Below are 25,576 nucleotides of genomic sequence, written 5' to 3' on the forward strand. Positions count from 1 at the left end.
TGTGAACGGAAAAGAGTGAAAGACCAAATGAACTTTTGTTGACCTGTTGAAGACATCAGTGAAGCCTTAACTCTCTGTATTAGTATAGACAACTGGGACCTCGAGATTGGCTTGCAAGAACTCAATCTATTTTTAAACTAGCATTTCCTTCCCACGTATGCATTAATTTACTAAGTACTACATGCATCCCAAGTACAGTTGTGAGTGTACAAGTTGTGAGCCAGGTAAGTTTTGGAACGCCGTTGCCCATCAAGGCTTTCCTGATGATTATTGTTATTCTCCACACCTGCGACATTCATAGCGCACTAACGTTGTAAGAGGATATCAGCTTTTGATCCATGTTACACAGTAAGTACAAAGTACCTGATGTGCTTGTTGTTCTGTTGTTTCCTGTGAATCTTTTTCAGGGGCCACAGAGTATTTTCCTGACAGAACCCCATGAGCAAACTTTGCCCTTCAATTAAAAACATAATAATACTTCACATTTTTTTTGTCCACTAGTAGAAAACTAACATGAATATACAGTAAGATACAGCTGTTTCGGCAAAGGTTTGTCCCACAAAAGTGTAAAACCGTACATGACAATGCTGATTGGTATTATGGGTAGCAAGAATTTGGCTTTGCTTGATTGAGGTTCACGGCGATTCGGCAACAAGGAAGGTGAAAGCGGGAATACACGTGTTTGTGCTGTTTCTTTCCACCATGCTGAAACAACTAGAACTTCAATCAAGCAACCATAAGCCACCATTACCCAGAATAACTTTTGACATTGTCACATAAGCTTTTCCGCCTTTGTAAGACAACCTTTCTCGAAACAGCTGTATAAAAAAAAACAAAACAAAACGGTCACGTAGCAGTTCTCACAAGGTCTCACATGAATGGTTTGGTACTGTTTGCTTGACACACTATGACAACAAGTAGAATCACAAGTTTACAAGAACTGCTACACTCTGGAAAAAAAAATCTCAGCAACATTAGGTTCCCGATTTAATTTAAAAGTAATTATTGTTTGATGAGGAGTGAAAAAGAAGATTCCTTCAGACCCTTTATTAATTAAGCGAGAGAAAGAGAGAATGCACACGAGAGAGAATGTTTTAAAAAGATCGGACAAGGAGAGGCAGACATCATGCCAATATGCAACATTTTATGAAAAATGTTATGCAAATTATGTAAATATTTTGTAATTATTATGCAATTTATTTACACATCTTATGCAAATTATACAAATATACATTATGCAAATATGTATTATGCAAATATACATCAATCTGTTTACAAAATAATTATTGTATAGCAGTACTTACATCTGAGTGTTGAAATCTCCACTTGCATCTGAGGGAGCCTGAGAAAATATTGTGGCAACCTGATCCCCATACCTAAGTTGAGAGGAAATAGGCAGTAAGCATCACTCAAGCAGAACTACATGTACCAGTCTACAAGTACAGAGATCACGAATAAAATGTTCTGCATCTTGGCTTGTTCAATTGTACTGCCATACATATACCTGCAACAATATTCACTTATTGAATGAAGCCATGGAAATTAAATAAAATATCAAATAAATTACAATATTTAGAGAAAAAGCCACGTCAGCCTTAGCTGATTTTCATGCGGGTCATCTATCCTGGTCAAATTGGAATCTGGAGATGTTGGTTTTTGTGGACGAAGGAAAACCAGAGAACCCAGAGGAAAACCCTTAGAGCAAGGCGAGAACCAACAACAAACTCAACCCACATGATGGCACCACGCTGGAATTGAAGCTGCCAGTTCACATAAGTGGGAGGCAAGCGCTATCATCAATAGGCCATAACCCCCCCCCCCCCGCCCCCCCCGCCCGCTCCTAAGTTTCCATATTACTAGCTGGTATTCAACATTGTAACAATGTACCTTTGTTTGAATTCTGGAAGAGTAAAAAGAACTTGAAGCACGGAGTTCATGTAGCAACTGAAAAAAAAAAAAAAAAAAAAAAAAGGAAAGAACCGTCACCTTGCTACAAATGGAATGATCTCCAAGACAAATGATTAATACACAGGTTGGTAAAGTGAGGCACTCGTCAATGAAAACAGACTCATAAGAAATATTTCAATGTGAAATTAATTAACAAGAAAGTGATTAAAAATACCTGTTTCCTAAATTCCTCAAGCCAGTATAACCAGGTCCATACAAGGGAGTCAATTTCTTGCCAGATTCCTACAGGAATGTGCAATATTCAACTTAATAACACCAAATGCAATTATACCACGTGTGCAAGTCTGACACAACTTGATGAAAAAGTCATAAAATGCAAATGTATCCTAAAAGAACTGTGAGCAAACCAAACAAGAAGCTAATACAAAAATTAAAAAAAGAAAAAAAAAGTGAATGCTTAACATTAAATGACTGGAGATGAGTGTGTTAGGCATGCAAGCTAGGAACTCTTTTGTTATATATGAATTGATTTGCGTCTAGCTTCAGATCTTGATTGACTGGTCTCCAGTGATAAGGGGATGATATCTCAATGTAAATGCGGCGACATCATGAGAGACATTTGGAACTTGGATGAGCAGCTAGAGACATCAGAAGATTGTGAAATATATTTAATGCTTTGAACTGGCAATACAAAGAAAAAAAAAAAAACACCCAGTTTGTATTCCCACCTGTATGACATCCCATTCTCTTATCCTCATGTTGATGTCTATCTCCAACTCAGCCATTGTTTTGTCAGTCTGAAATAGTAACATGAAATGACATCGCTCATATAAAGCTTTTTCGTTTAGTTAATATCACGTGGATGTTAGTACATGTCATAGTCTTAGAAACATGTACATACTGTAACTGGAGTACTCTCTGCCTGGTTAAGGGTATTTTGTGAGCAATGGTTATATGAAAGAACATAATTACTGTGAAATGTCAGAAAAGCTTTTAGTTTGGAGTAAAATTAAGTCATTGTGAATTTGCAGCTTCATCAATTAAAAATTATCAAAAAAGTTTATAAAAGAGATGTTAAAAAGTGAAATGGTTGTTTTATTCCCAAGAAAAGATGATCTGTACAATCCAGTTGTACAAATATTGTTCAAATAAAAGCATCTGATTGTTCTGGTAGTGTGTACAGTTTAACAAATTGAAGTCAGTTTTTCATGCGTCTGTCCTGTTATTGTCAATATATTTGTCAGAGTAGCTGTGGATCCATGAGGCAATAGCTGAGTGGATCCACAGACTACTTTGACAATGTTATGACGAAATTTATTTACAAATTACAGATGCTGCACAAGTTCCACATTCAAATGTACCTTTTCCATCTGAGTAATGTTGATTCCAAAATGAGCAAGATGCTGAGCTAGGTTAGGATCTTCAACCATATCATCCTCATCATAAGAATACACATCTACAGGACAAAGGTAAAATCAAAAGAAACTTACACCTTGAATGGATCACTGTTGATCATGTGAATTGATGAGGGTCAGACCGTGGGCTGGGATTTGACACATTAGCACTCCATTAATACAAAGTAATATTATCATTTTAACTTACTTGGTGCATAGGATAGAAGTCAGCGGGTCTAGTATTTTTTGTTACACATGAATTCTACTCATTTGAATTTTACAGAAACAGTGTTTTAGTGGGCTAAATTTTAATATACTGGATAACTCAGTGTGATGTAAAATACACATGGATACATTCATTAGAGAAAACTTGGAATTTAAGGTGGCTGACAATAGTTTCCAGCTCTCTTTCCATCACTTACACTTTGATGGATCAATATATAACAGGTTATACTATTGCTATGGTGACCCATTATGCCATGAAGATTACCATTATTTGGTTCACCAATGGCTGGGTGTTTGTGTCTTACTGTAGCATCATATAGCATCACTTGATAACGAGTGCCAGTATTGATCCTTAGTATAGCTATAGCTAAGTATAGCTGTTGGAAAAGGACTGGAAACTGTTGCCAGTGATCTTAAAATGGAGCTACAAAACTACAAGTACTAACAATCATTGATTACATGTACCTGCCCCATCAGGTGTAATTGTTCCAAGTTTGACAGCTAAAGGATAACCTGTCTCTTTGTAATAATCAACAGCATGGTTGTTACCTCCAGAGCCTACATAGAAAAAAACAAAAGCAAACTAATAAAGGCACTTTAATATTGAAACACCATATCACAGCATTTTTAATGAATATTTTTATAATTAATTATTAAACCACAGTTAACTTTTCCTTTTTCTTCTCTTCCTCCTCCCTGGCAATGTGGTATGTACAAAACAGCAATCATCATCAGTCCTCATCGCGCCATCAGACGCATAAGGCCTTATAAAACAGCAATAAACTATGGGTTTGATTCCTATCGGGGACTCAGAATTTTTCTTTGTCCCACGCTCGTGTCATGTTGATTAATTCACCTTCACATTTCATTACCGAGCTTAAAATTCACCATCTTTATTAACTTATCAGCAATAAACTATGTTAAATTATCCCACACTCTGAGACAGTAGTGTAGGCTGCCAAGAGGCAAAATTATAGCCTGGAACAAAACTACATGTAACTGAGTCAAGAGGAAATTTATGAAAGGTCTGGGTATTGTGTCTAAAAAGATATCCAAAAATAAATTTCATCAGATAAAGTGCACAATCATGTAGTTGCACCAACCATCAAAATATCTTCTGCCACATAAGATTGTTCCATCAGTTAAGTTGAGCCACAAATTGTCTTTCAAATCACACTTTGCACACTTCCAGCCTCTGCAAGAATTATGGACACAACAAAACCCACATGAAAATGAATCAAGGTACATTTCTCTCTAACTCTTGTAAAGTTCCTACATGACTGTATTACTAGATAACATGTAGTTTATATTGTTTGATATAACAACAATCAACTAATCAATCAGTCAATCAATCATTATTATTAAAGAATACATTAGTCATTAAGGACAAGTAGACAATAAGGATATTTATCTTCAGTTGGAAATCATTGTTACATTACCAATGGTTCCACGTGAACTGACCTTGGAGGAACTTTAACACCATTATCCAGTTGCAAGAGATTGTTGGCATGCCTGAAACAGTGTTACATGTAATTTATTTAAATTTTAAGCAATAGCATCTTACTATAAATTCTTTTAAATATTCTAAAATGTAACAATATCTTAAAGCCTTTTACAATTAAAAACAAGAATAAAGTGCTAAATAATCAACCATAAATTGAAGCCTGACTATAACCAGGAAACTAACAAAGCATGATTTTCTGCATACAAATATCTATACTCCCTGGTCCAACTGAACATCTTTCAGTTTAACCACACCGACCCCCCTACTGCCAAAACACACACCCCCAGAGAGTCCAGTTTGCCATTTTTTTCCATTCAATCTGTCGTGTACATAGATAAACATTGGACCTTTAGTGATTGAACACTTCTGTTGCGTTACAACACTTGTTGATTTAGTTAATGTTTGATTTACGTTTCTTGACTGGCCGCTCTAGGTGTTTCGTCATTGTAGATATCATATTTCTTAGCACATTTCAGTTTATCGGAGTTGCATGTTTAGGAGTCGCTCGTAGTTCAACTTGGAGTATTTGGAGCTGTTTTCTTTAGAGTTTCCCACGCCTGGTGCTAGATCAGACGTAAGTCGTTTTTTCTATATTTTCCTTTCTTATAGTTTTATTTGTTTTCATTTAGCTTGTTATTCCGTGATCCTTTTGTGACTCGACAATTGTCTATTCATTTCTAGTTTTTACCATAAGTGATGTATAAGCGGCTCAGCCAGCTCTTCAATAAATCTTGTTGAATCGCTATGCCCCACTTTGGTTAAGCTGGCAAACTCCGATGTACGGCACCTCCAATTCGCCACATCGGGAATGCGACACAATCCCTGCCCCCCCCCCCCCTCCCATTCCACCCTTCAGAATTTCTAATGACCAGACATGGAGATGGTGCATGTGTGCGTATATTTTGTGGAGCTGCACAATGTGCAAACAGTAACAGTAACTACAGTGTACTGTAAAGTAAACTTTTGAGTGCTTCTGGAATTAATACACCAATTTTGATATATTAAAATTCAGCCCAACACAATAGGACTCAGCATGAGGTTCTGGGGAATAAACCCGAAAAACTCTGTAGTTATTCCTCAGAGCCTTGTACTGAGGTCTACTGTTTTAGGCTGAATTTCAATATATCAAAATTGGTCTATTGCTTACTTGGATACCACTCTCTTTTCTCCATCCCATGATGCTATTTGGTCTTTGTAGGCTGAGGTATCAGCGGCAATAACTCCTGCAATGGCCAACTGAACCTGCATAGAAATATGATGAGTCAGCTTTGGTATTAAATATAACACTCCATTCTGGTTCCTAGATCTCAGTACTTAAAGACAACAATTACAAACATCTCCCTTACACATTCCTCCATATAAATTTAATACAACTACAACTGTACCATTCTGTAAATTAATTAATTTCCTTTCCTTAATGTGATGAGTATGCATGTGCAGTTTTCTTGTGAACACATACTTCAAAGTTGCTCCTCTTATTGAAATTGATGAAATGTTACTGATTTTATTGTATAACACAGCCTTTGGAAAATAATGTATATATATGTTTGTACCGAAAAGCACAAACCTGAATCTGTCAGGCGTTTTGTTTCCTGTGATTGACAAATATGCAAACACTAAAATATTAGTAGAATTCTACTAGAGTACTAATGCAAATGCTGCAATTTGATTGGCTGAATTACTTGTACACTATTAGCCATCAGTGTGTTGTGGCTCAACATTGTCTACAAAATGGCAACGTTTTCTCGTTTCTCTGGTGTTTTGAGGAAGAGTTTAATAAAAATGTCACTTGATGATTCAGTTCCTAAGAACACTCAAGAAAGGAAGTATATGTGACTTGAAATAATTGGAAATCGCCATTTGAAAAAATATATTTTAATCAAAATTCTACAAATAACTTGAAACAACTACTAACAGTAGATATTCACTTGCGTCGATTTCTATGAAATGATCTAGTTGAGTTAGTCCTTCTCCTCATCATCATTGTTACTGACAGTAATGTATGTATTTAATTTTATGTATAATTTATGCATTTATTACTGGTTAAACTAGATGCATGAAGTTTCCATGTAATACCTGAAGAGGGAGCTCAGCATTTGGCAGAGGAATGACGAGAGGATCTCCACCAGTTCCCAACACTGATAGGGAGTTGAATTCATCATATTCTACCTGTAAACCAAAACACAGAGTAACAAATTAAAATGAAAAGTATTAAAATTAGCCCTATTAACCACATTTTTAAGTTGACCATAGTACTTACTGTTAGTACTGTATCTTATTAGAATAAGAACTGTGTCGTATTGTTTTCTATAATAATAATAATAATAATAATAATAATAATAATAATAATAATAATAAGCTAAAAACTGGCTATCCCCTAGTGCCCCAGGACCATGGTTTGGTCTCGGCCCTAGGAACTCTAAGCAAACATTACGTGAGGACGATAATAATAATAATAATAATAATAATAATAATAATAATAATAATAATAACAATGTTGGATTATCTCAAAGCCAGATAAAGAAGCAAGCGTGAAAGAAGTGTTCAAGGACATGGCTGTCAATGTGACGGTAGAGGGACAAAAACATCTGGGTGCGGTGATAGGTTCACGGGAATATCTAGAGGAATACGTTAGCGAGAAGGTGACCAACTGGGTCAGCGAGATTACCAAGCTGGCAGAGTTTGCTCTTTCTCAGCCTCAAGCGTGTTATGCTGCTTACACCTTTGGCCTCAAGCACCGATGGACCTATTTTTTGAGAACTTTGCCTGATATTCAAGAATTATTGGAGCCTTTGGAGAATGCCATATCTAAGGTGCTCATCCCTGCAATTGCGGAGCATAGGTGCACTCGGCTGGACAGGGACATTCTAGCACTGCCAGTCTGTCTAGGGGGGCTTGGCATGACAAACCCGTGTCTTGACGCAAATCTTGAGCAATCCTCGTCCGTCAAAGTTACCATCCCGCTGGTCCAACAGATCGTGGCTCAATCCCATCAGATGCCGGATGATTCTTTGGTCAAGCCACTACAACAGGCAATGAGGAGTGAGAGAGCAATGGTGCTCCAAGACAGGGCAGAGCATATCAGAGGGGTAGCCCCACAGAAAGTCCAACGGGCACTTGACCTTGCTGCGGAAAAAGGGTCATCTGTTTGGCTGACGGTACTCCTCCTTCGTGAAATGGGTTTCAATCTAAATAAGAGAGAGTTCTGCGATGCAATCAAACTGTGCTACGATTGGCTGGTTGATGATATCCCCTCCACCTGTGTATGCGGTGATGCTTTTACAGTGGACCACGCAATGATATGCAAGAGAGGTGGGTTCGTTACCCAACGTCACAATGAGCTGAGGGACTTAGAAGCCGAACTCCTGAATACGGTTTGTACCGATGTTGAGATTGAGCCTGTCCTGCAAGACATCTCGGGTGAACAGCTGGGAAGAGGTTCTAATGGAGCTCCAGATGCGAGATTAGAAGAAGAAGTGCCTTTACACGAGGAGGGTTTTGGATATCGAACAAGGAACTTTTACACCCCTTATTTTCACGTCAACAGGCGGCATGGGAAACGAGTGCTTGCAATACCATTCCAGACTGGCACAGCTGATCTCCATCAAGAAAGGAGAACATTATGCTAAAACAATCTCCTGGATAAGAGCAAGGACATCCTTTGCGTTACTAAGATCCACACTAATCTGCCTAAGAGGTTCAAGAGCTAGAAGGAAACCTTTTGTGACTTTAAGAACATTGATATTGACGTTGAAACCCAGGAGGGAGCCATTATGTAAACACTGTCGAAATAGGTCTTAATAGTTTATTTCTTTTATTTACTTTTACCTTGTAATATACCGATATTGACGTTGAAACCCAGGAGGGAGCCATTATGTAAACACTGTTGAAATAGGTTTTAATAGTTTATTTCTTTTACTTACTTTTACCTTGTATATACCAATTTGTATGGAATATGTTAATTAATGTTATGATGATGATAGTAGTATTAGTATTAGTTGTAGTAACCATGATATCATGATTAGATACGGAAACATGTTTTACAGGTTTAACAGACATCAAATTATGTAAATATTATAGCATTTTGTAAAGCTTAGCTCTAGTTTTTGTCACAATAAACACATTATTATTATTAAATTTAATAAAATAATAATAATAATAATGATAATAATAATAATAAAAATAATAAAGTATCTAATGTCAGGGTTCAATTCCAAATTAAAATACAAAAAATTAGCCAAAAAAAAAAAAATGACAGTTTAAAAGAATTTTAAATTGACAGCCATTTATGAAAAGGGTCTATACTGTGCATGTATGTACAAGTACTGTCCTTTGTTTGATTACAGGTGCTAACCTCATTTTTAAGTAATGATGGTTCAAAAGAATTTTTACTCAATAACAAGGTTAGTGAGGCTAATTTAAATGCATTGATTTATACAAAAAGAATTTTAATTGACAGCCATTTATGAAAAGGTTCTATACTGTACAATTGTACAAGTCTCGTCCTTTATTTCATTACAGACACCATAATTACAATTATTTATAAACATGTCTCCCCTCTTATTGATGACTTAATTGATATCAAGTCCAAGACTGAAAAAACTGCATTTTATTATTAAGCAGCTTCCTCCCTCTGTAGGAATGTCATTGGAAGGACACCCTTCATCAGAACATGCAGTGATACAAAAAAAAAAAAAAAAAAAAAAACGGTGAAAGAGCTGAGGCAGACAGACATCTACAAGTATACCGGTACATAACTTTCATTGACTTTGTAAACATAACATATTAATTTATATAAATCAGGTAATAAGCTATTTCAAGGCCCCTTACACAAAATGAATAGCACACAAGGGCACAAAACCAACTCCCAAGGGTAGGGAGGGAAGGGTAACTGATGAGACAATAGACCACTTTCAACATATTAAAATTCAGCTTGGCAATGAGGCTTGGAGGACACAAACAAAGGAAATTGAATGACCATGTTTATTCATTTCTATTGTTTGTGTCCTCTAGGCCTCACAATCAAGCTGCATTTTATTATTATCGAAAGTGGCCTATTAATTTGAGGCAGCAAATTATAAGCAAATGCACATACATTGTGATGTGATGCTAGGCATTTCCTGATTGCATTAAACTATATTAACAATGAAAAATAGTGTCACTTAAATATACAGACAAAAACCCGACTAATTCCACTGGTTCAGTTCTCCCTGGTTTTTATCTCCTAACAAAACCACATATTCTAATTAGCATGACTGATCATTTCATTATCCCTACCTTTGAATTTTCTACATCAAACCCTCCTTCAACACCTGCCAAATGAAACAAAAAAAGAAACACAAACTTTCTAAATAAAACAATTCTTAAAATTATACTGTCAAATGTCAACCATTGAGCACAAAGAGGAGAGTGAGGGGGCATGGGTGGGTACAGTGTAAGGTTTTGCTACCCTTCTTGAATTTTTTTCGGTCCCCAAATTTTGAAAAGGGGATTCACTCCTTGATGATTACACTTTCAGTAGCTACTCATTAATTTCTCACAGAAATTTTCATGTGCCCAATTTTTCTCTACATTGTTTGACATTGCCATAGCAACCACATTCTGACACTCCATTTAAACCAAATTTTGTTTGTGCTACAGAATCCCTTGCTTTTTCTGTAGTCTTTTGGCAGCATAATCTATAGAATCAGTTCTTTTTAGGATTATATTCTATTTGGGGAGGTGCGGTGGCCTCATGGTTAGTGCACTTGTCTCCAGACTGAGTGGTCCAGGTTCAAGTCCTAGCTCGGCACATTGTGTTGCGTTCTTGGACACTTTACTCTCACAGTGCCTCTCTCCACCCAGGTGTATAAATGAGTACCCGTTTAATGTTGAGGGGTAATCTTGCACTGGACTACAGCATCCCATCCAGGGGGCAGTAGAAATACTCCTAGTCGCTTAATGCTACAGGAAACGGGATAAGCTCCAGCCTGATGGACCACTTGGCGTGTATGCAGACTTAACCTACTTGTACCTTTAGGTAGGTTTCAACCATGCCATCCCCACCTTGTACAATGGTCAGGATCTGAATTGGACTGTATCATATTAATTTGATGTAGCACCCCTCAAACTAAATTACTTGTGGTACCTCCAGGGACTGGGCATATATTGGAGAGGGGCACTAATATTAGGGACAAAATTTGCAACTCACCAATGGCTAATCTTGTTGGCTTTTTCTTTGGTGGAAAATCTGTACTGCTATCTGGTTCAACCTGAAGCATTGAGAGAATACATGACTTTTGATAACACTGTGCACTCAAAAGTGCATTGAAATGCAAAGCAACCTGATCTAAACTGATTTTCTTCTTAACTCTACAGCCTTTGAAGTCCGTCTCTGTGATATGAGTAGTTGAGAACTAAGCGGCACCTCCAATTAATCACAGAATCAATAGCTGCTAATAAAATAAATTATTTACCTAACAATTTTTAAAGGAGCACTACTGGAAGTTAACAACTGCCAAAGGCAATATATATTCTACCTTTGTTATTATAGGTTATTTTAGTGACCATAAATAACCATACACTTAAAACAGTGAAAGAAAAAAAAAATGTAATCTACTAATTACTTTCTTTTTGCGCAAAATAATTTTATAACAAACAATTTTTATTTGTCATTAATTATACTTATTAGCACGAAATTATTTAGTCATTAATAAGTCACCTTACCTTCTTAACTTTCTTTAAATGCATGAAAACTCTGTGAGATGTCTTACTGATATGCAGACGAACATGTTCTTCACAAAAGCCAAGAAAAGTAGCAAGGCAAACGTAAAGCCCTCCATGACTCTCCTGTTTGACATATCAGATGAGAAAATATTGTCAGCTGTCAATGACTCGTAAAGAATTTCACTCTCAGATCCTTACGTACCGGTGAATCGAAACAGTAAATGCATTCGTCCTTGAAAACTTTGTCACCTCCTCCCGGCACACGAACACTTGAGCTCTGTAAATACTCCATGAAGGGAAATTACAATTGGTATTGTTATCAAATTCAAAGTATTTTTTGTTTGCTGAAGTTTTGAAGTACAAAGTGAAAGAGAAAAGAGAAAAGAAGAGAAATCTTTGGGGCACTTCCGCTGACCACAATGCACCTAACGATCACTTCATATAAGCAGCATTGAACTATACATCTCATACCCCAGACTCTACTCTGTTCAGCGCGAATGCGAATAAAGGTCCTTTCGCGTGAATTTAGATGAAAGCGGGAGCCCAGATGAAAGAGGGAAGAAAATTTCTAGCGTTCTGTCGGCCTCAAAATCCCCAGGGTATTTATAAGAAAAAAGTAGCCTGTGTTACAGCCGCGCGTCCGCCCCGAAATAAAGTTAAAAAAATAGTTTCCTGAAAAAACAAACAAACAAACAAACAAACACACTTACACATTTTGAAGCTAGGAGTTACAAAATAGTAAACAGCCTGACCCTATTCAGTTTTATCTCTTTTATTTTAGTCATGCATTTATACATGAGCCTCTGGCTCGGATACTGAGGGCAACCTCAATCCCACGCAATGGCTTTAAAATGAAATTGATTAATCGATCGATCGATTGATTGATTGACCCTATGGCCTTGGCATTTTTTATTTTTCGTTCGATAGCCTGGGTGGAGAAGGGATGTAAGGCCAGTGGCGGATCTGGGGTAGGGGCCCGTCCCCCCTTATTTTGGGTGAAAAAAAAATCTCAAAAGGAAGAAAAGCCGGCAGGGCAAGTAAACCAACCCCACCCCCCCTCCCCCGTTCCCTTTAGCTCAATGTCTGGATCTGCCACGGAAAGCATCCAAGGTTATTTTCTTTAATTAATATCAGATGTCACTATCATTCCCAAATTACGTCACTCATGTACAAAATGTCCGCCATCTTTTCTTAAATAGGTCAAATATACGGACACAAGAAATGTGAAAAAATTGGAATAACCTCGTCATAACTTGATCCAAAAACAGAAAATTAACCTTGAAAAACCACCCAGAATGAGATCACTTTGAGATATTAGCAAAAGGTTTGTCAGATACACACTGCAAGATAAAGGAGACTACTAATAAGGGAATTGAAACCTACCCTAAATGATGTTAGCAGTGACAAGTTTTATCTTTACTAGTTTGCATCTTTCAATATGCAATTTTTTTCAGCTTCTGTCATTGTTATTGCTAATTGGTTACTTACACATCTTAAATTTAAAATTTAGTTGTTACTTCGATTCTCAACGCTCACTTCTGAAGATGCATGTCGAAACTTACGAAACGTGAAGTAAAAAGATATGGTTTTTTTTGGTTCTCAACAATGCGTTTTCTTGTCATGTTTATTACCGCACTTTGTGAGTTATTTCTTGTTAAAACCACCCAACTTTGGTTGATCACTCTTTGAAAATATGGTTACAATAAAAACTTCAAGTCATGTGACCAAACAGTTCACACATCAAAGTGTTCCCTGATAGTTTTAAGGCAAAGTCACAAGGTGTGACGTCTATAATACCTTCATCTCAGTTTTTGTATGAAAAGATTGAAAACAACGAGGGCACTTTGGTTCCCCTCTCCCAGCCCCAAGAAAGAAAGAAAAAAGACCACACCCTTTGGACCCGTCATGATACCTTGTAACAAATTTCCCCTCCATTGGGGTTCAATTTTATTTCCTACTAAGAGGTGCTCGCAGTATATGGATGGCAGCAGTGAATGCTTGTGATTTATTTTGGCTTTATCAAATAACTGGGTGACCAGTTTTATGTTGTGAGTGACGTAAGGTGAATCGAAACAAGTTTTTCATTCTAAAAAACTGAGTTTTTCCTCTGTAGTTTAGTTAGCTCATAGTTTTTGTGTAGAGTCTTGACAATCAACCGCTCTGAAGACAGACATTCCTTTCAGTTTAGTCTGGAGAGAAACAAGAGTTGCCGACCACGAAAATGATCAAGTTGTAAGAAAGGTTGAAGAAAGAACGCCGCTCAACAAGTGTCTTTTTCCCGTTAAATCCTAGCCTGGATATTTGCATTCATTTGCTGGTTCTGTAAGTTTTAATTACATTATGCGATATCAGGTCAAGAACCTAATATGGCCATATGGACTCTCGAATTGGTTACGAAATACCGTCTTTTTTCTCAAGCATCTTAGTTGTCCGGAATCCTAAATCCCAGAATTCGAATGGCTTACGGACCGCTCACATCACCTTGCTAGAAAATCTAAGTTTTGGGTCACTTTAAACTATGTCAGCTCTGTAAACTGTGAAAAAAAAAACCAAACAAACAAAAAAAACACAGCTAAACGCAAGGGGAAAGAGAAACCTAACTCTGAGCTCTTCAGTTATGCGCCGGCATTTGAATGGCTTTTTTGCTCTGCGTATTTTTTCGATTCGAAAATCTTTTGCATTCAATTTTGATAGTTTCGTTCAAAGAAAAAAGGAAAATAACATAATTTGCCTGCTTTGGTCGGCCCGTATCGAAAGAAACGTTACCCATTGCCTTGAAACTAACTAAAGGACAACAACAGTAACCAATATAACGTAGCTATGTTTATTATTTACAAATGACTGTTACGTTTTATTAATAAACTGTTCCAGAAACTCTGTGTAGGCCTTTCTTTGCGGGGCTTGTGCTGGGACAAAATGGCCTGTGGAAGAACAAATGGTTGAAACTAAGTTTTGTGCAATGCCACTGCCATCTATGTCCTGTAAGTGGAGGAGAAAATTATCGAGTTCACAAACGACTCGCAAGATATGAAGTGATAACAAACAGTTTGCGACCATAATAATATCAAAGAAATGTACAATTTCACCTTACAAATACCGCCAATGTACTGTGATAAAAAATATGGGTATTAAATTACTGAGTGGAAAGTTTGTCCCTCCAGTTGAATCTTGCCCCAAACTTTCGTGCTCTATAAAGAAACGTTTTCCTCCAATATACTACCTCACTGAAACGGTTTCAAGCGAAAACAGGAACAAAACAAACAAAAACCCACACGAAACTAGCACATGTACTTACCTCCGGGATGATTAAGAATTGTAGCGTTTGAGAAATGCTTCAGCAGGTCTTCGCTGTTTTCTGTTTTTCAAAATAAAGGAGAACTAAATTGAAAAGGGTAACTGACCAAAGGGGGAGCTTTGGGGCAAATTGTAATTCATGACGTAAATGCCAGGGGTTCATTTGACTTTGTATGTAACACCAAAAACACGTAACTGGTGTGGGTTTTTTTTTTATAGTTCATTTTATTGATACAAACATATTACAATATTGCAACAAATTACAAAAGTAGTGCAAAAAAGAGGGTTGTTACAACTGATAATATTCTAATGAAAAATAGTAGGTAATATTTATGATAGTAAATATTACAAACAATATGTCTCTCTAGCTTTGTACAAATGTATATAGCTGGGGGAAAAGGCGACATAGCAACGTAACTGGAGTGGGTTTGGTGGAGCCTCTGATGCAGTCGAGCCAAAATACCCATGGCAGGGGCGTGGCGTACATTTTTCAACGAGTACGCACCGAAGAGAAAGTTAATCGAGCGCCCGAGACCCGCACCGCCAAGGTTATTATTTTCCATGACTTACCATCGCCAATAATTAATTCTATGAATTTCAAAGCCTGGAAAACAAAATTCTTGAATTCCATGGCTTTCCAGGTTTTCAATGACCCGTACAAAAACTGGCCATATAAGGTTAGTTAACAAGCTTCTGTTTCGCTGATTGCAAATTTGGGTAATGGTAAAGTTACAAACAATTTTGCATCCCTCTGTTTTGTATCACTCTATTTCATATCATGGAGTAAGATGCAAATGTAAACTAGCAGCCAGAAAACTGAGGTCACCATAATGAGTTTAGTTACTATATACCTTTTGGTATCACTCTGTCTGTATCACCAAACACATGTAGGGTAGGGCATAATATTGGCTTTGTGTAGTAAATACTGTGTCCTGATGACCTTGACTTGAAGGCGGCCACAAGAATGGCAAATTTAAAACTTAAAGAACCTGGAACACAATGCACTTAAAATTATGTTCTGACAGTAGAGGTCCTAGCCTGATTCTCAGGTGGTTCAGGTCACTCATGGCCACATAATCTCTTAGGAGGGAGACAGTGTATGGCCACAAGCAACCTGGACCATCTGAGAATCAGGCTAAAGAAGTCCCTGTAAAACTTTTCTTATTATGAAATTTCATTGTCACTCAAATGTCTAACATGAAAGTTATGATCACATAACATCATGTTTAAGAAAACATGCTAAATAATTGAACATGTTTCATGGGCATGGGCAGTAACAGGCAGCAAACCAAGGCACTTGCCGCAGTAAACAATATTATTATGAGGTTATTTACTTAATAACTTCAGGATCCTGTAAGAGACTAGGCAGTACAAAAAGGATTTTTACATTAGACAATATTGCCTCAAAAATAATTTCGTGTGATGACGACCCTGTGTTTATGGTAATTATTATTAATAATTATGTAACTCATGTATAAAATAAGTTATTTCCATGTAAGGTACAAATAAAAATGTTATTGTGATATATTCTAGAGAGTCCTCACTTAGTGGTGAAGGTCTTAAGGACTTCGACTTACTTAATATCTTAATATGTATGATGCCAAAACATACCTTGTTCTCTTAATGCACAGAGAATTGATAATAGACAGGCTCCTTGACTAAAACCAAGAACACCTAATTATTGTGAAAGAAAAACAAAAATAAAAAACAGTTAAAAAAAGCTTTCAAAATGTACACTTAATCTTGCATAAATTGAATGGTTGCAAATTTTCAAATTGTGAACTAAAAATAATTTGCACATCCTAATAGTAACAAAAATACATGAGTAACAAGAGGGTCTAGTTGTTCAAAAGGACTGATTATACAATCAGGTCACAGCACAGTGGATCACACCTGGAAAGTGACTCATCCAATTATCAGCCGTTTAAACACCAACCAGGTCAGCACAAAATAGTAAAAAAAAAAAAAGCAAAAAAATTACTAAAAAGGCCAAGAAAAAAAAAAAAACCAGAGAAACAAATCAGAAAAAAGAAAAGAAAAAGCACACTCCATAAACAAGCCAAAAAAAAAAAAAAAATAGTTTGTTTGTTCAACCACATGCCAGGTCTCCTCAGATGAAGTTTACTTCAACTTTAAAAACTGAGAGAAATGCTTAAATTATTATAAACTATCCCAGGGTGTGATTTTGTACTCTCTCCTCTGCAGAGCTGGAGGTCCTGGTGCTCATTATAGAAACCATTCTGCAAGGTGTCAGAGTACAGGTGCAAAAGTTTAAAGACCATATGATCCATGTTATTCGCACTCACATCTCTCAGGAAGCTCTCCCTACATGAGAAACCCCCGTTTGAGTCTCCATAGAGGAGAGAGATTTTGTACAATGTGACTGAAATTTATTATGAAACCAATATATATTATAGTAATTGTACAAATATATTAATAATTTACCTACCATCAAATGGTCCCTGCAAAAATCATAAAAGAATGGTTTTAATGAGAAAAAGACATTAAAGAAGGAATTGTACTGCATAAAATAAAACATATTTTTTAACAAAATATTTGTAGAATTATTCTGTATAACTAGAAAAGCTCAGACATCAAATAACAGTCAAACATAGGTTATGTAAAATGCACCAAATATGAGGGATGTCTGGTGAAAAGAATGAAATTTCACTGGAAAGATCTTTTGTTTTGCTTCATTTTTTTTTTTTTTTGGACACAGGGGTAGGGGGAGCTACTAATTTGTGTTAAGAAATGGTTGACCTAATCTGTGTGATATTACCATATTGTTATCAATACATAATTACCTGGTTAACGAAAGTTGATTTGACAAGTTCAATTGATTCATCATAACCTTTAGAAACATCAGAAGGACTAAGAGGGTCATATGTGTCATCTTCTGTTGAAAACCACCAACCATATTCATCTGACCCTGAAGAGCGAATAAAGAGATGTTTTTGATAACAATCCTGAACTATATTTTTAAGGCAAAAGGCTCATGCAATTTTGAGAAAATTTTCAAATATCACGCCTACACAAACGGTGGAGGCACAGTGGCCTCATGGTTAGTGCGCTCACCTCTGGATCGAGCTTTCTCAGGGCTTGAACTGTGCTGTGTTCTTAAGAAAGACACTTTACTCTCACTGTGTCTCTCTCCACCAAGGTGTAAAAATGGGTGGCAGTAAATTTAACGCTGGGGGTAGCCCAATGATGGACAAGTAGCATCCCATCCAGGGGGAATACAAAGACTCCTCTGGAGTCATTTCATGCTACTGAAACTGGAGATAAGCTCTGGCCTGATGGGCCACTTGGCTTGTATGCAGACTATACCTACACCTACATGAACAAGCTTTTTTATTGTATTTAAAGTAAAAATGTCAAAGTAATTAAAGTAAAAATGAGTGCTAAGTTTCAGAGAGAAATCAATGTATTTCATATTTAATTTTATTATATACCTTCTTTTATAGAAGCATCATCATCGGTATTGTTTTTTGGTATTTTGTTTGGTGCAGTGATGTACACTGTTAAACAAATAATTAAAAACAATAATTAAAAAAAGTTTAAAATCCTTCTTAAAATATAATCAGTTTCCAGTCTTAACTATTGGATCAAAGAAGTCTTACTCTAGACAGTAGTTAGGTCACATACCAAATTCAAGAGGAAGTTTCTTTAGCCCTTTTCTGAAAGCACCAAGTTTCTCCTTGCAGGTCTGGCCACTCTGCCTGAAAGCCGAAAAAAGAAGTAAACAGCAATGACAACAAAAATAGAGAAACAAACAAAAAATAGTGATAACAAAAACCCAGTTTGGGGTAATTGAGACACAGGATGTACATATATATTAAATAATAATTATGAACATTTATTTATTTATTTATTTATTTATTTATTTTTAAGCAAACCATATATAACTAAGTATTTATCAGGTGTCAGTTAGTCTTAGGCCTTAACCCATGTGATCCCTCCCTCCCCTCACCATCTCGAAACATTTTCATTTTTGAAGGTTTTCGCCACACTACGTTTTCCATCCCTCCAGAGCAGAAGTTGCACAAAACTGAAGAAAAAATCAATGATAATTTCTTACTCGCTAATCCACAAGGAACTAAAATCTGACTTAGAATCATGAACGTCCGATGCGAAACCCCTAACTGTTATCTGGCAGAGAGTAAGTTTATATATTTACCTGTATCCGTGAAGCACGAGTATCTATGTATAAGGAGAGAACATATATTGAAACTGTCAGCCATGCCCTCAAATGATACCAGCGAAAGATAGACTAGTTAAGATCAGAAAGCTATTTAATATGTTTTTGAGACCGACCCTCAAGCTTTCCGCCGCCATTTTATTTTACCGCTGTCTCAGAACGTGGGTACCACAGGCTCAGTTTTTCCACTGTCCATTCCTTTGGTATCACGGGCTCTCTAATGACAAAGCAAAGATGGCGGACGTGTCGGCAGGGAATATAAAATTGTTAGTGTTTGATCTTGCGGGTACTACTGTGGATGACTCCGTCGAAGGAGTACCACTCGTTGCAGTTGCTATGAAGGAGACGTTTGAAAAGCATGGTTATGACATCGATGCGGAAATCGTCAATAAATATCGCGGGATGGAGAAGAGAGAAGCAATTCAATGTATTTTGAACGATTTGCACAAGCAAAGCAACACGACTCCAAACAACGATGTCGAAGTTATATTCAAAGATTTTAAATATTTCCTGAACAAGCATTTATCATCGATTAGAAACGAAATTCCGGGGACGACCGACGTTTTTCGCAAGCTGAAATCAGCTGGATTGAAAATTGCTGTTGGCAGTGGCTTCCCTCATAGTGTTGTCGAAGCTATCGTATCCACCTTGAATTGGACGGAGCTGGTGGACTACCTTTCTAGTGCAGAAAAAGCGGGCCATGGAAGACCTCATCCCGCGATGATTCTCTCTGCCATGAAATTTTTCGGCATAAGTGATCCACGCTCAGTGGTGAAAGTTGGCGACACAAGGATCGATGTACAGGAAGGCAAAAACGCAGGGTGTTGGACTGTGTCAGTTCTAACTGGAACACAAAGTAGAGAGTTTATCAAGGAAAGTAATCCGGATTTTATAATCAACAGTGTTGCGGATTTACCTGATATTTTGCCAAACGGCAAATTCCAATTTCAATCTTGATTGACTGTTCTTTTTGTACCCTGCGATACAGTGGTTCCCGGCTTCTCTTTCTGCTCGGTCAGAGACGAGAGGTAACCTCTGCTCACAATCTCTCGATTTTCTATCATAATATTGTGTTGTGCTTTGTCATGCAAAGCGTTACCATGCAATCAAATTTTAAGTTTTTTTCGGGTCAAATGTGGCAAATTACTAGACTACGAGTAGTCTGTTTTTGTTCCTGAAAACCTCTGCGCGCGGAACTCGGTTAAGATTATGCAAATTAGGGAAAGTAACGAGGAGGTACAATATAGATAAAAACTAAACTTCTCGCAGGCTAGGAAAAGAAATAGACTGCTCGCAGTCTTATGTCAGTGCAGTGCTGCCAATTGTACTTTTTAGCCAATTGCAGGGCAGCAGATATTCTCGGCAGTCTCGCAAATGGACAACGATATGAATTCTTTCTTTCATGTGTAAGTTTTAAATCTGTAAAAAACAAAATCAAAAATCAGTATTATTAATTTATTCTTCCTTGGTCGTGGACGGCGGCGGCTGATTAAACGATCGAGTGATTCCAGGCACAGGTTACCTCTCGTCGTTCACCGGGCAGAAAGAGAAGGGAATCTCTGCTCGCAAGGTATTATTTTTGGAGTCATATGTATGAATTTGTTTGTTTTTTTTTTCTTTTTCAAAACTATTCAGACTGCAGACTAATCTTATGTAGCTGAGTATACTATTTCAGGGCGTTTTCCATTCGATTACAAGTTTACAAACAAATCCTAATTCAACTCGTGAAAGTTTAGAAGAACTAGAAAAAGCTTTCGAAACACTCGCCTTTAGCTCGTATTCCCTTAGCATTTCTTGGTCTCCCAAACGTTCTCTCGTGCTTATGTGCAATAGAAAGACAGGAAAAGTTTTCTGTTTCTTAACTAACGTTGTGTTGTAATTAACAAAGGAACTACTCATTTATCCACAGACGCATTATGGAGTTACATGATTTTTTCATCTTTTCATTATCTAGTGTGAATCTTCTTACCGCCGGCAATTTAAAATAAATGGCAAATCGCGTTGGACATCGGGCGACAGCATAAGCGATGACGAACGACATCATAGCTTAATGAAGGCAAACTTAGAAATAAATGCCACATTCTCCCGCTTGTACTAAATTGCATTGTGAAGGTTGGTGTGTTTTCTTAAGTGGTGTAATTCATCCTAATTAATCGCTGTACTCGCTGTATCGAACTGTAAACATTTAGTTTTAAAAACTGGTGATGTACTATATCATTAATATAACGCGATGGAGACTGTCAAATAAAGAAAGCAAGGCGAGAAAACAACAGTTTCGGCAGTGTATACACTTCAGAAGTGCGCAGAGATTTGTCCTTGTTCGAAAACCGTGTTGCGCGAAAACAAACATAAAAAAGCAATACATACATGCATGTACCAGAAACCTCGAACGTTCCATTGTTCGGAAGGGGTTTGCTTACTAGCAGAATTGCAGAGTTACAATCCGTTAGCGATTGTCTGAAATACGTCAACATAGACACCGAAAACCTCAACAATGTTACTCAGCCCAATGAAGAGGATTTGAAAGAAATCGGAATTAAGTTGGTTCGACATCGGAATAATAAAAAAAAAAGTATCAAGGCTATAAATCACAATATTTCAACAAGAGCGTGGATGACGAGGCTGCGATACAAACAAAAAGAGCAAAACGTGGCTGATTCAGAGCACTTTTATTTTTTCTCATACGAGGAGTGACACATGGATACGTGTATCAGCTCTTTAAAATCCTGAATGTTATAGCGATCAGCAAAAGAGATCACACGAAGACAATATATGTAACTGCAATTTTTAAAAATTGAGTTCCTTTTTCATCTAAATACAGACCAAACAATCAGTAGGGTTATGAAATCAATTTTATGTGAACATTTCAGTGGGGTTAAGAAGTGCGCTTCTAACAGTAATAATATATTTAAAATGACACTAATTTATTATCAGAATTAATGGTAACAGACAATTGCGAAAGGTTAATACAAATACAAGCGCTTAGTCTGAAAAAGCAAAACCGTACACCAAATCGAAACTCAGAAGAACACATCTAATATACACTAAATATTAACTGAACGTTAACGTTAAATTGCCCGTAGACGCTTCGGCGAGGGCGAGAGCGAAGACGGAAGTGGAAGCAGAAGCAGACAATGGCTGGTTTGCAGTGTCACGCCATCAAAAATAAAAATCATAACCATTCAATAAATTAAGTCAAGAAGCTGGGATATGAAAGATGACTGATATATAAACAACCTCGCCAAGATTTAGGTCTGTGCAGTTTTTCATTCTCCCGCTATTCCGAGAAGTGTTTCACACAAATTTATAGAGCTTTGTATGGAATCGCCATGTTTGTGCCCATTGGAGGGACACAAACATGGCGGCCGTAAAGTAACAGAAACATCTGTCATTGAGTTTTGCCATTGAAACGAAAAGTTATTACTCTAGAGCTCCGACACATTGAAATTAATACTTTTTCTAGAGCAACAACTGTTTAGTTAGCAAAAACTTGAGCAATAACTCATCTTTTTGACCATTCGAGAGCCTTATCGGGCCGCCATTTTAATGTCACACAACGCATAAACTTGGAAATTCAAACGTGCCCTATTTCAAAATGAGGAACCCTGTCGAGCTTAAACGCTGCAAAACATCAAGTTATTAAAGGGTCTTACATTTGATGAAACTAAAACTTCAGAAGGATTGGTAATTTCTTATTTTGGAAAATGACGACGTCACATGAAAAGCGGCAATAGCGTATGACTCTTGAGATTTTGGTTACTTATCAGATTTCGGTGTAACCATGTAAACCGTTAGTCTGGGGAGCTGCTTTCTAATTTACTGGTCACCTTGGCGTCCCCTTTCAAACTAGATGTTTTAAGACTGGTGGTCGAGAATATAATACAAGGTAAGTTTATTCCAATAGTACTCAATTTCCTCAAACCCAGTCGAATCGCTAACTCAATCAATTGACTTTATTGTCCTGATAATCAACGTCATGAACTGAATAAGAAAAACCTTTTGTCACTGGAAGACAATCCAAGTTTCAATTTCCAAACACTTGATTTGGCAATTGGGTGTATTCTAAACTGTAACGAAAAGTGTATCACAGTTTTCAGAAGAGAAACAAAGAGATTTCTTGTCTTCAACTGTTCAGATGCTTTGTGGCTGAGGTCCGCTTCAGCCACTCTCTTTGCTGAGCTTTAGGTACTTTGATTCAGGTGTATTTCGGCGGTGTCAAAGACGCCACGAGAAACGCATTTCTCGTGATTTTGCAGAGTATTCGAAAAGGAAAGTTTTGACTCGATCCCTTGTCGAAGTAGAACTAAACTAGTAACTCTCAAACCCACTCGCGAATCGAAGAAAACAATTCAGTACGCAAAAGTGTGTACAGGAAAAGTATCTATATTGCTCTCTACCGACAGCGAAAAGCGCTCGCCTGTGAAAAAACAAAGAATTAAGTTTACTGTAATTGATATTTGAAAATCTAATAGGTCATTTGGTTAATTTTATTCGTTCTTTGTGTTTCAATGCTAATTTTTATTGTCTGAAAACCGAATTTTACAATCAAGGCGGAATTGAGAGGTCGTATGTCGGAAATAGAGGTCGTGTGGAACAGCATCGTGAAATCTTTATCTGAGTGACGTTACAGACAAAATAAAAAGATTATAAATGTCAAGTTCGTTTCTTGATATCTCTTTTGGGTTTTTGTTTCGTTAGTCCGTTTTGCGGGTTACGTCAAAGGCATCATGATAAGTAGTGACGACTTAACTTGAGAAATTACTGCTGAAATTTCGTTTCTAATTCTTCCCTAAATTTCTGAAGGAGAAAGAGACAAGACAACAATATCATGAGTTAGAAGAGTGTTTTATAAGATGAAAGTGAAGAATAATCATCGCAGTAAATTTTCCAATTCAAGCAATTGGAAAGAAGAAGCCTGAAAAAAAAAAAAAAAAAATCAGGGCTTCAACGGAATTCGAACCCGTCACCTCCGCGATCATGATACCGGTGGGATGCTCTACCAACTGAGCTATGAAGCCACACATTGGGAGCGAGGCCACTTAATTGAGTTCATATCTTCCCGTGAGGAGTGAAATGATGTGAATTTTATATGAAATAATTCATATATGAACTGCGGTTGTAGATGAAAGTGAAGAATGATCATCGCAGTAAATTTTCCAATTTAAGCCATTGGAAAGAAGAAGCCTGAAAAAAAAAAAAAAAAAAAAAAAAAAAAAAATTAGGGCTTCAAAGTGTTTAAAGTGTTTTATAAGTAATAAGACTAATAATTTATAGATGCAAAAAATCAGCATACTAATTTGGTTGAGAGCACGTCAATTAATCCCAATCAGTGCAGAGAGTTGAAATTAGAATGCATATATATTATTAACAGGTAATCAAATGATTTTGTGAAGACTTTTAAAAATTCACTTGCAGTCCAAATCACACTCGAGATTATTTGATTACCTATACAAACTATACAAGCAAAAGGCGGGAATCGTGACTTCATTGAACGATACGACACTCACAAAGGTGACATACGGAAAATACGCCACTCGGGTCCCGGATGAAGTGGCGTATGGAATCTACGAGTGGTTTAGTTCCCAGTAAAACACTCTTCTCCATATGATAAAAGCTAATATCCACGCGGGACAGATTACAACCTTTGTACTTCTGCAGTCCTTCTAACCAACAGCTACCGACCGTAATATTATTATTATTATTTTTTTATGACTAAGAAAATTACTTCAGCGTGATTGAAAGAAAGCAGGCTAATTTCTCGTTAATTTTTAATTTGCACTGCAGTGCAAATTTTTCAAATTTGTTTACGATTATAGTTAACAATTATTCACCGAAGTGGAGGTAAATATCCACCACTTTCACAGACACTTAGGTGAATAATTGTTTTAGTATATACTACACAAGCCTGCTAAATAATTAGCGGACCCGGCAAAACGTTAACGTTATTTTATGTGTGACAAGCGGTCGGAAATTTTAAAATCTCTCGCGCCGGCTTCTCGGAGGTGAATAGTACTGGCTAACCACCTCCGAGTTAACCAATCAGAGCGCGCGAAAAGCACTATTCACTTGTGTGGTATATACTAATTATCATTAAAAATTAAAAAAATTCTTTTAAATTGCACTCGCCTAAAGGCTAGAGCAATTTTGACAGAATTTCAAAATATCACTAGCATTGTAAATCCTTAATTACAATACGCTACTTTCGATACATGAGGTCTCAATAGGGCCAGTTAACCATTAGCCTTAAAATGGGTCAACAATTTAGCCGTTGGGCATAAAAGTTGGAAAATTTTAACCTTAAGCCACGTAGAAATATCACTCTGAAAACACGTCAAAAAAATGTTTTCC

The 25,576-nt window shown here is 36.9% G+C and overlaps 2 protein-coding genes across 3 annotated transcripts in view; both read right to left on the reverse strand.

Moving 5' to 3' along the window:
- Window positions 1-12,185, reverse strand: part of LOC110063724 (ubiquitin carboxyl-terminal hydrolase 5-like) — a 22,699-nt gene extending 10,514 nt beyond the window's left edge. The window contains exons 1-15 of one of the 2 annotated variants that reach the window (XM_089282212.1): window positions 11,939-12,185; window positions 11,737-11,859; window positions 11,222-11,282; window positions 10,309-10,343; window positions 7,108-7,200; window positions 6,179-6,273; window positions 4,989-5,039; window positions 4,631-4,722; window positions 3,993-4,085; window positions 3,270-3,364; window positions 2,637-2,705; window positions 2,123-2,190; window positions 1,888-1,944; window positions 1,305-1,376; window positions 364-454 (exon numbers count right to left, since the gene is read on the reverse strand). In XM_089282212.1, coding sequence (XP_089138338.1) covers window positions 364-454; window positions 1,305-1,376; window positions 1,888-1,944; window positions 2,123-2,190; window positions 2,637-2,705; window positions 3,270-3,364; window positions 3,993-4,085; window positions 4,631-4,722; window positions 4,989-5,039; window positions 6,179-6,273; window positions 7,108-7,200; window positions 10,309-10,343; window positions 11,222-11,282; window positions 11,737-11,859; window positions 11,939-12,028 — 1,185 coding nt within the window. In that variant the 5' untranslated portion in view covers window positions 12,029-12,185. The remainder of the gene's footprint in view (window positions 1-363; window positions 455-1,304; window positions 1,377-1,887; window positions 1,945-2,122; window positions 2,191-2,636; window positions 2,706-3,269; window positions 3,365-3,992; window positions 4,086-4,630; window positions 4,723-4,988; window positions 5,040-6,178; window positions 6,274-7,107; window positions 7,201-10,308; window positions 10,344-11,221; window positions 11,283-11,736; window positions 11,860-11,938) is intronic. The other variant, XM_089282213.1, reaches the window with a different exon arrangement.
- Window positions 12,186-14,546: 2,361 nt separating this feature from the next.
- On the reverse strand, window positions 14,547-19,410 carry LOC110063723 (esterase OVCA2-like). The gene is made up of 10 exons (XM_089282216.1): window positions 19,345-19,410; window positions 19,208-19,230; window positions 18,676-18,749; window positions 18,483-18,548; window positions 17,835-17,959; window positions 17,480-17,492; window positions 16,642-16,704; window positions 15,882-16,019; window positions 15,032-15,091; window positions 14,547-14,657 (listed from the first exon to the last, which is right to left on the reverse strand). The coding sequence occupies exons 1-10, from the start codon at window positions 19,363-19,365 to the stop codon at window positions 14,581-14,583; spliced, it is 660 nt and encodes a 219-aa protein (XP_089138342.1). The 5' UTR covers window positions 19,366-19,410; the 3' UTR covers window positions 14,547-14,580.
- Window positions 19,411-25,576: the final 6,166 nt, after the last annotated feature.

This window comes from Orbicella faveolata, unplaced genomic scaffold, assembly GCF_042242905.1.
Source record: "Orbicella faveolata isolate gen_17 unplaced genomic scaffold, um_ofav_v1 contig_12, whole genome shotgun sequence".
Classification (NCBI taxonomy): Eukaryota; Metazoa; Cnidaria; class Anthozoa; order Scleractinia; family Merulinidae; genus Orbicella; species Orbicella faveolata.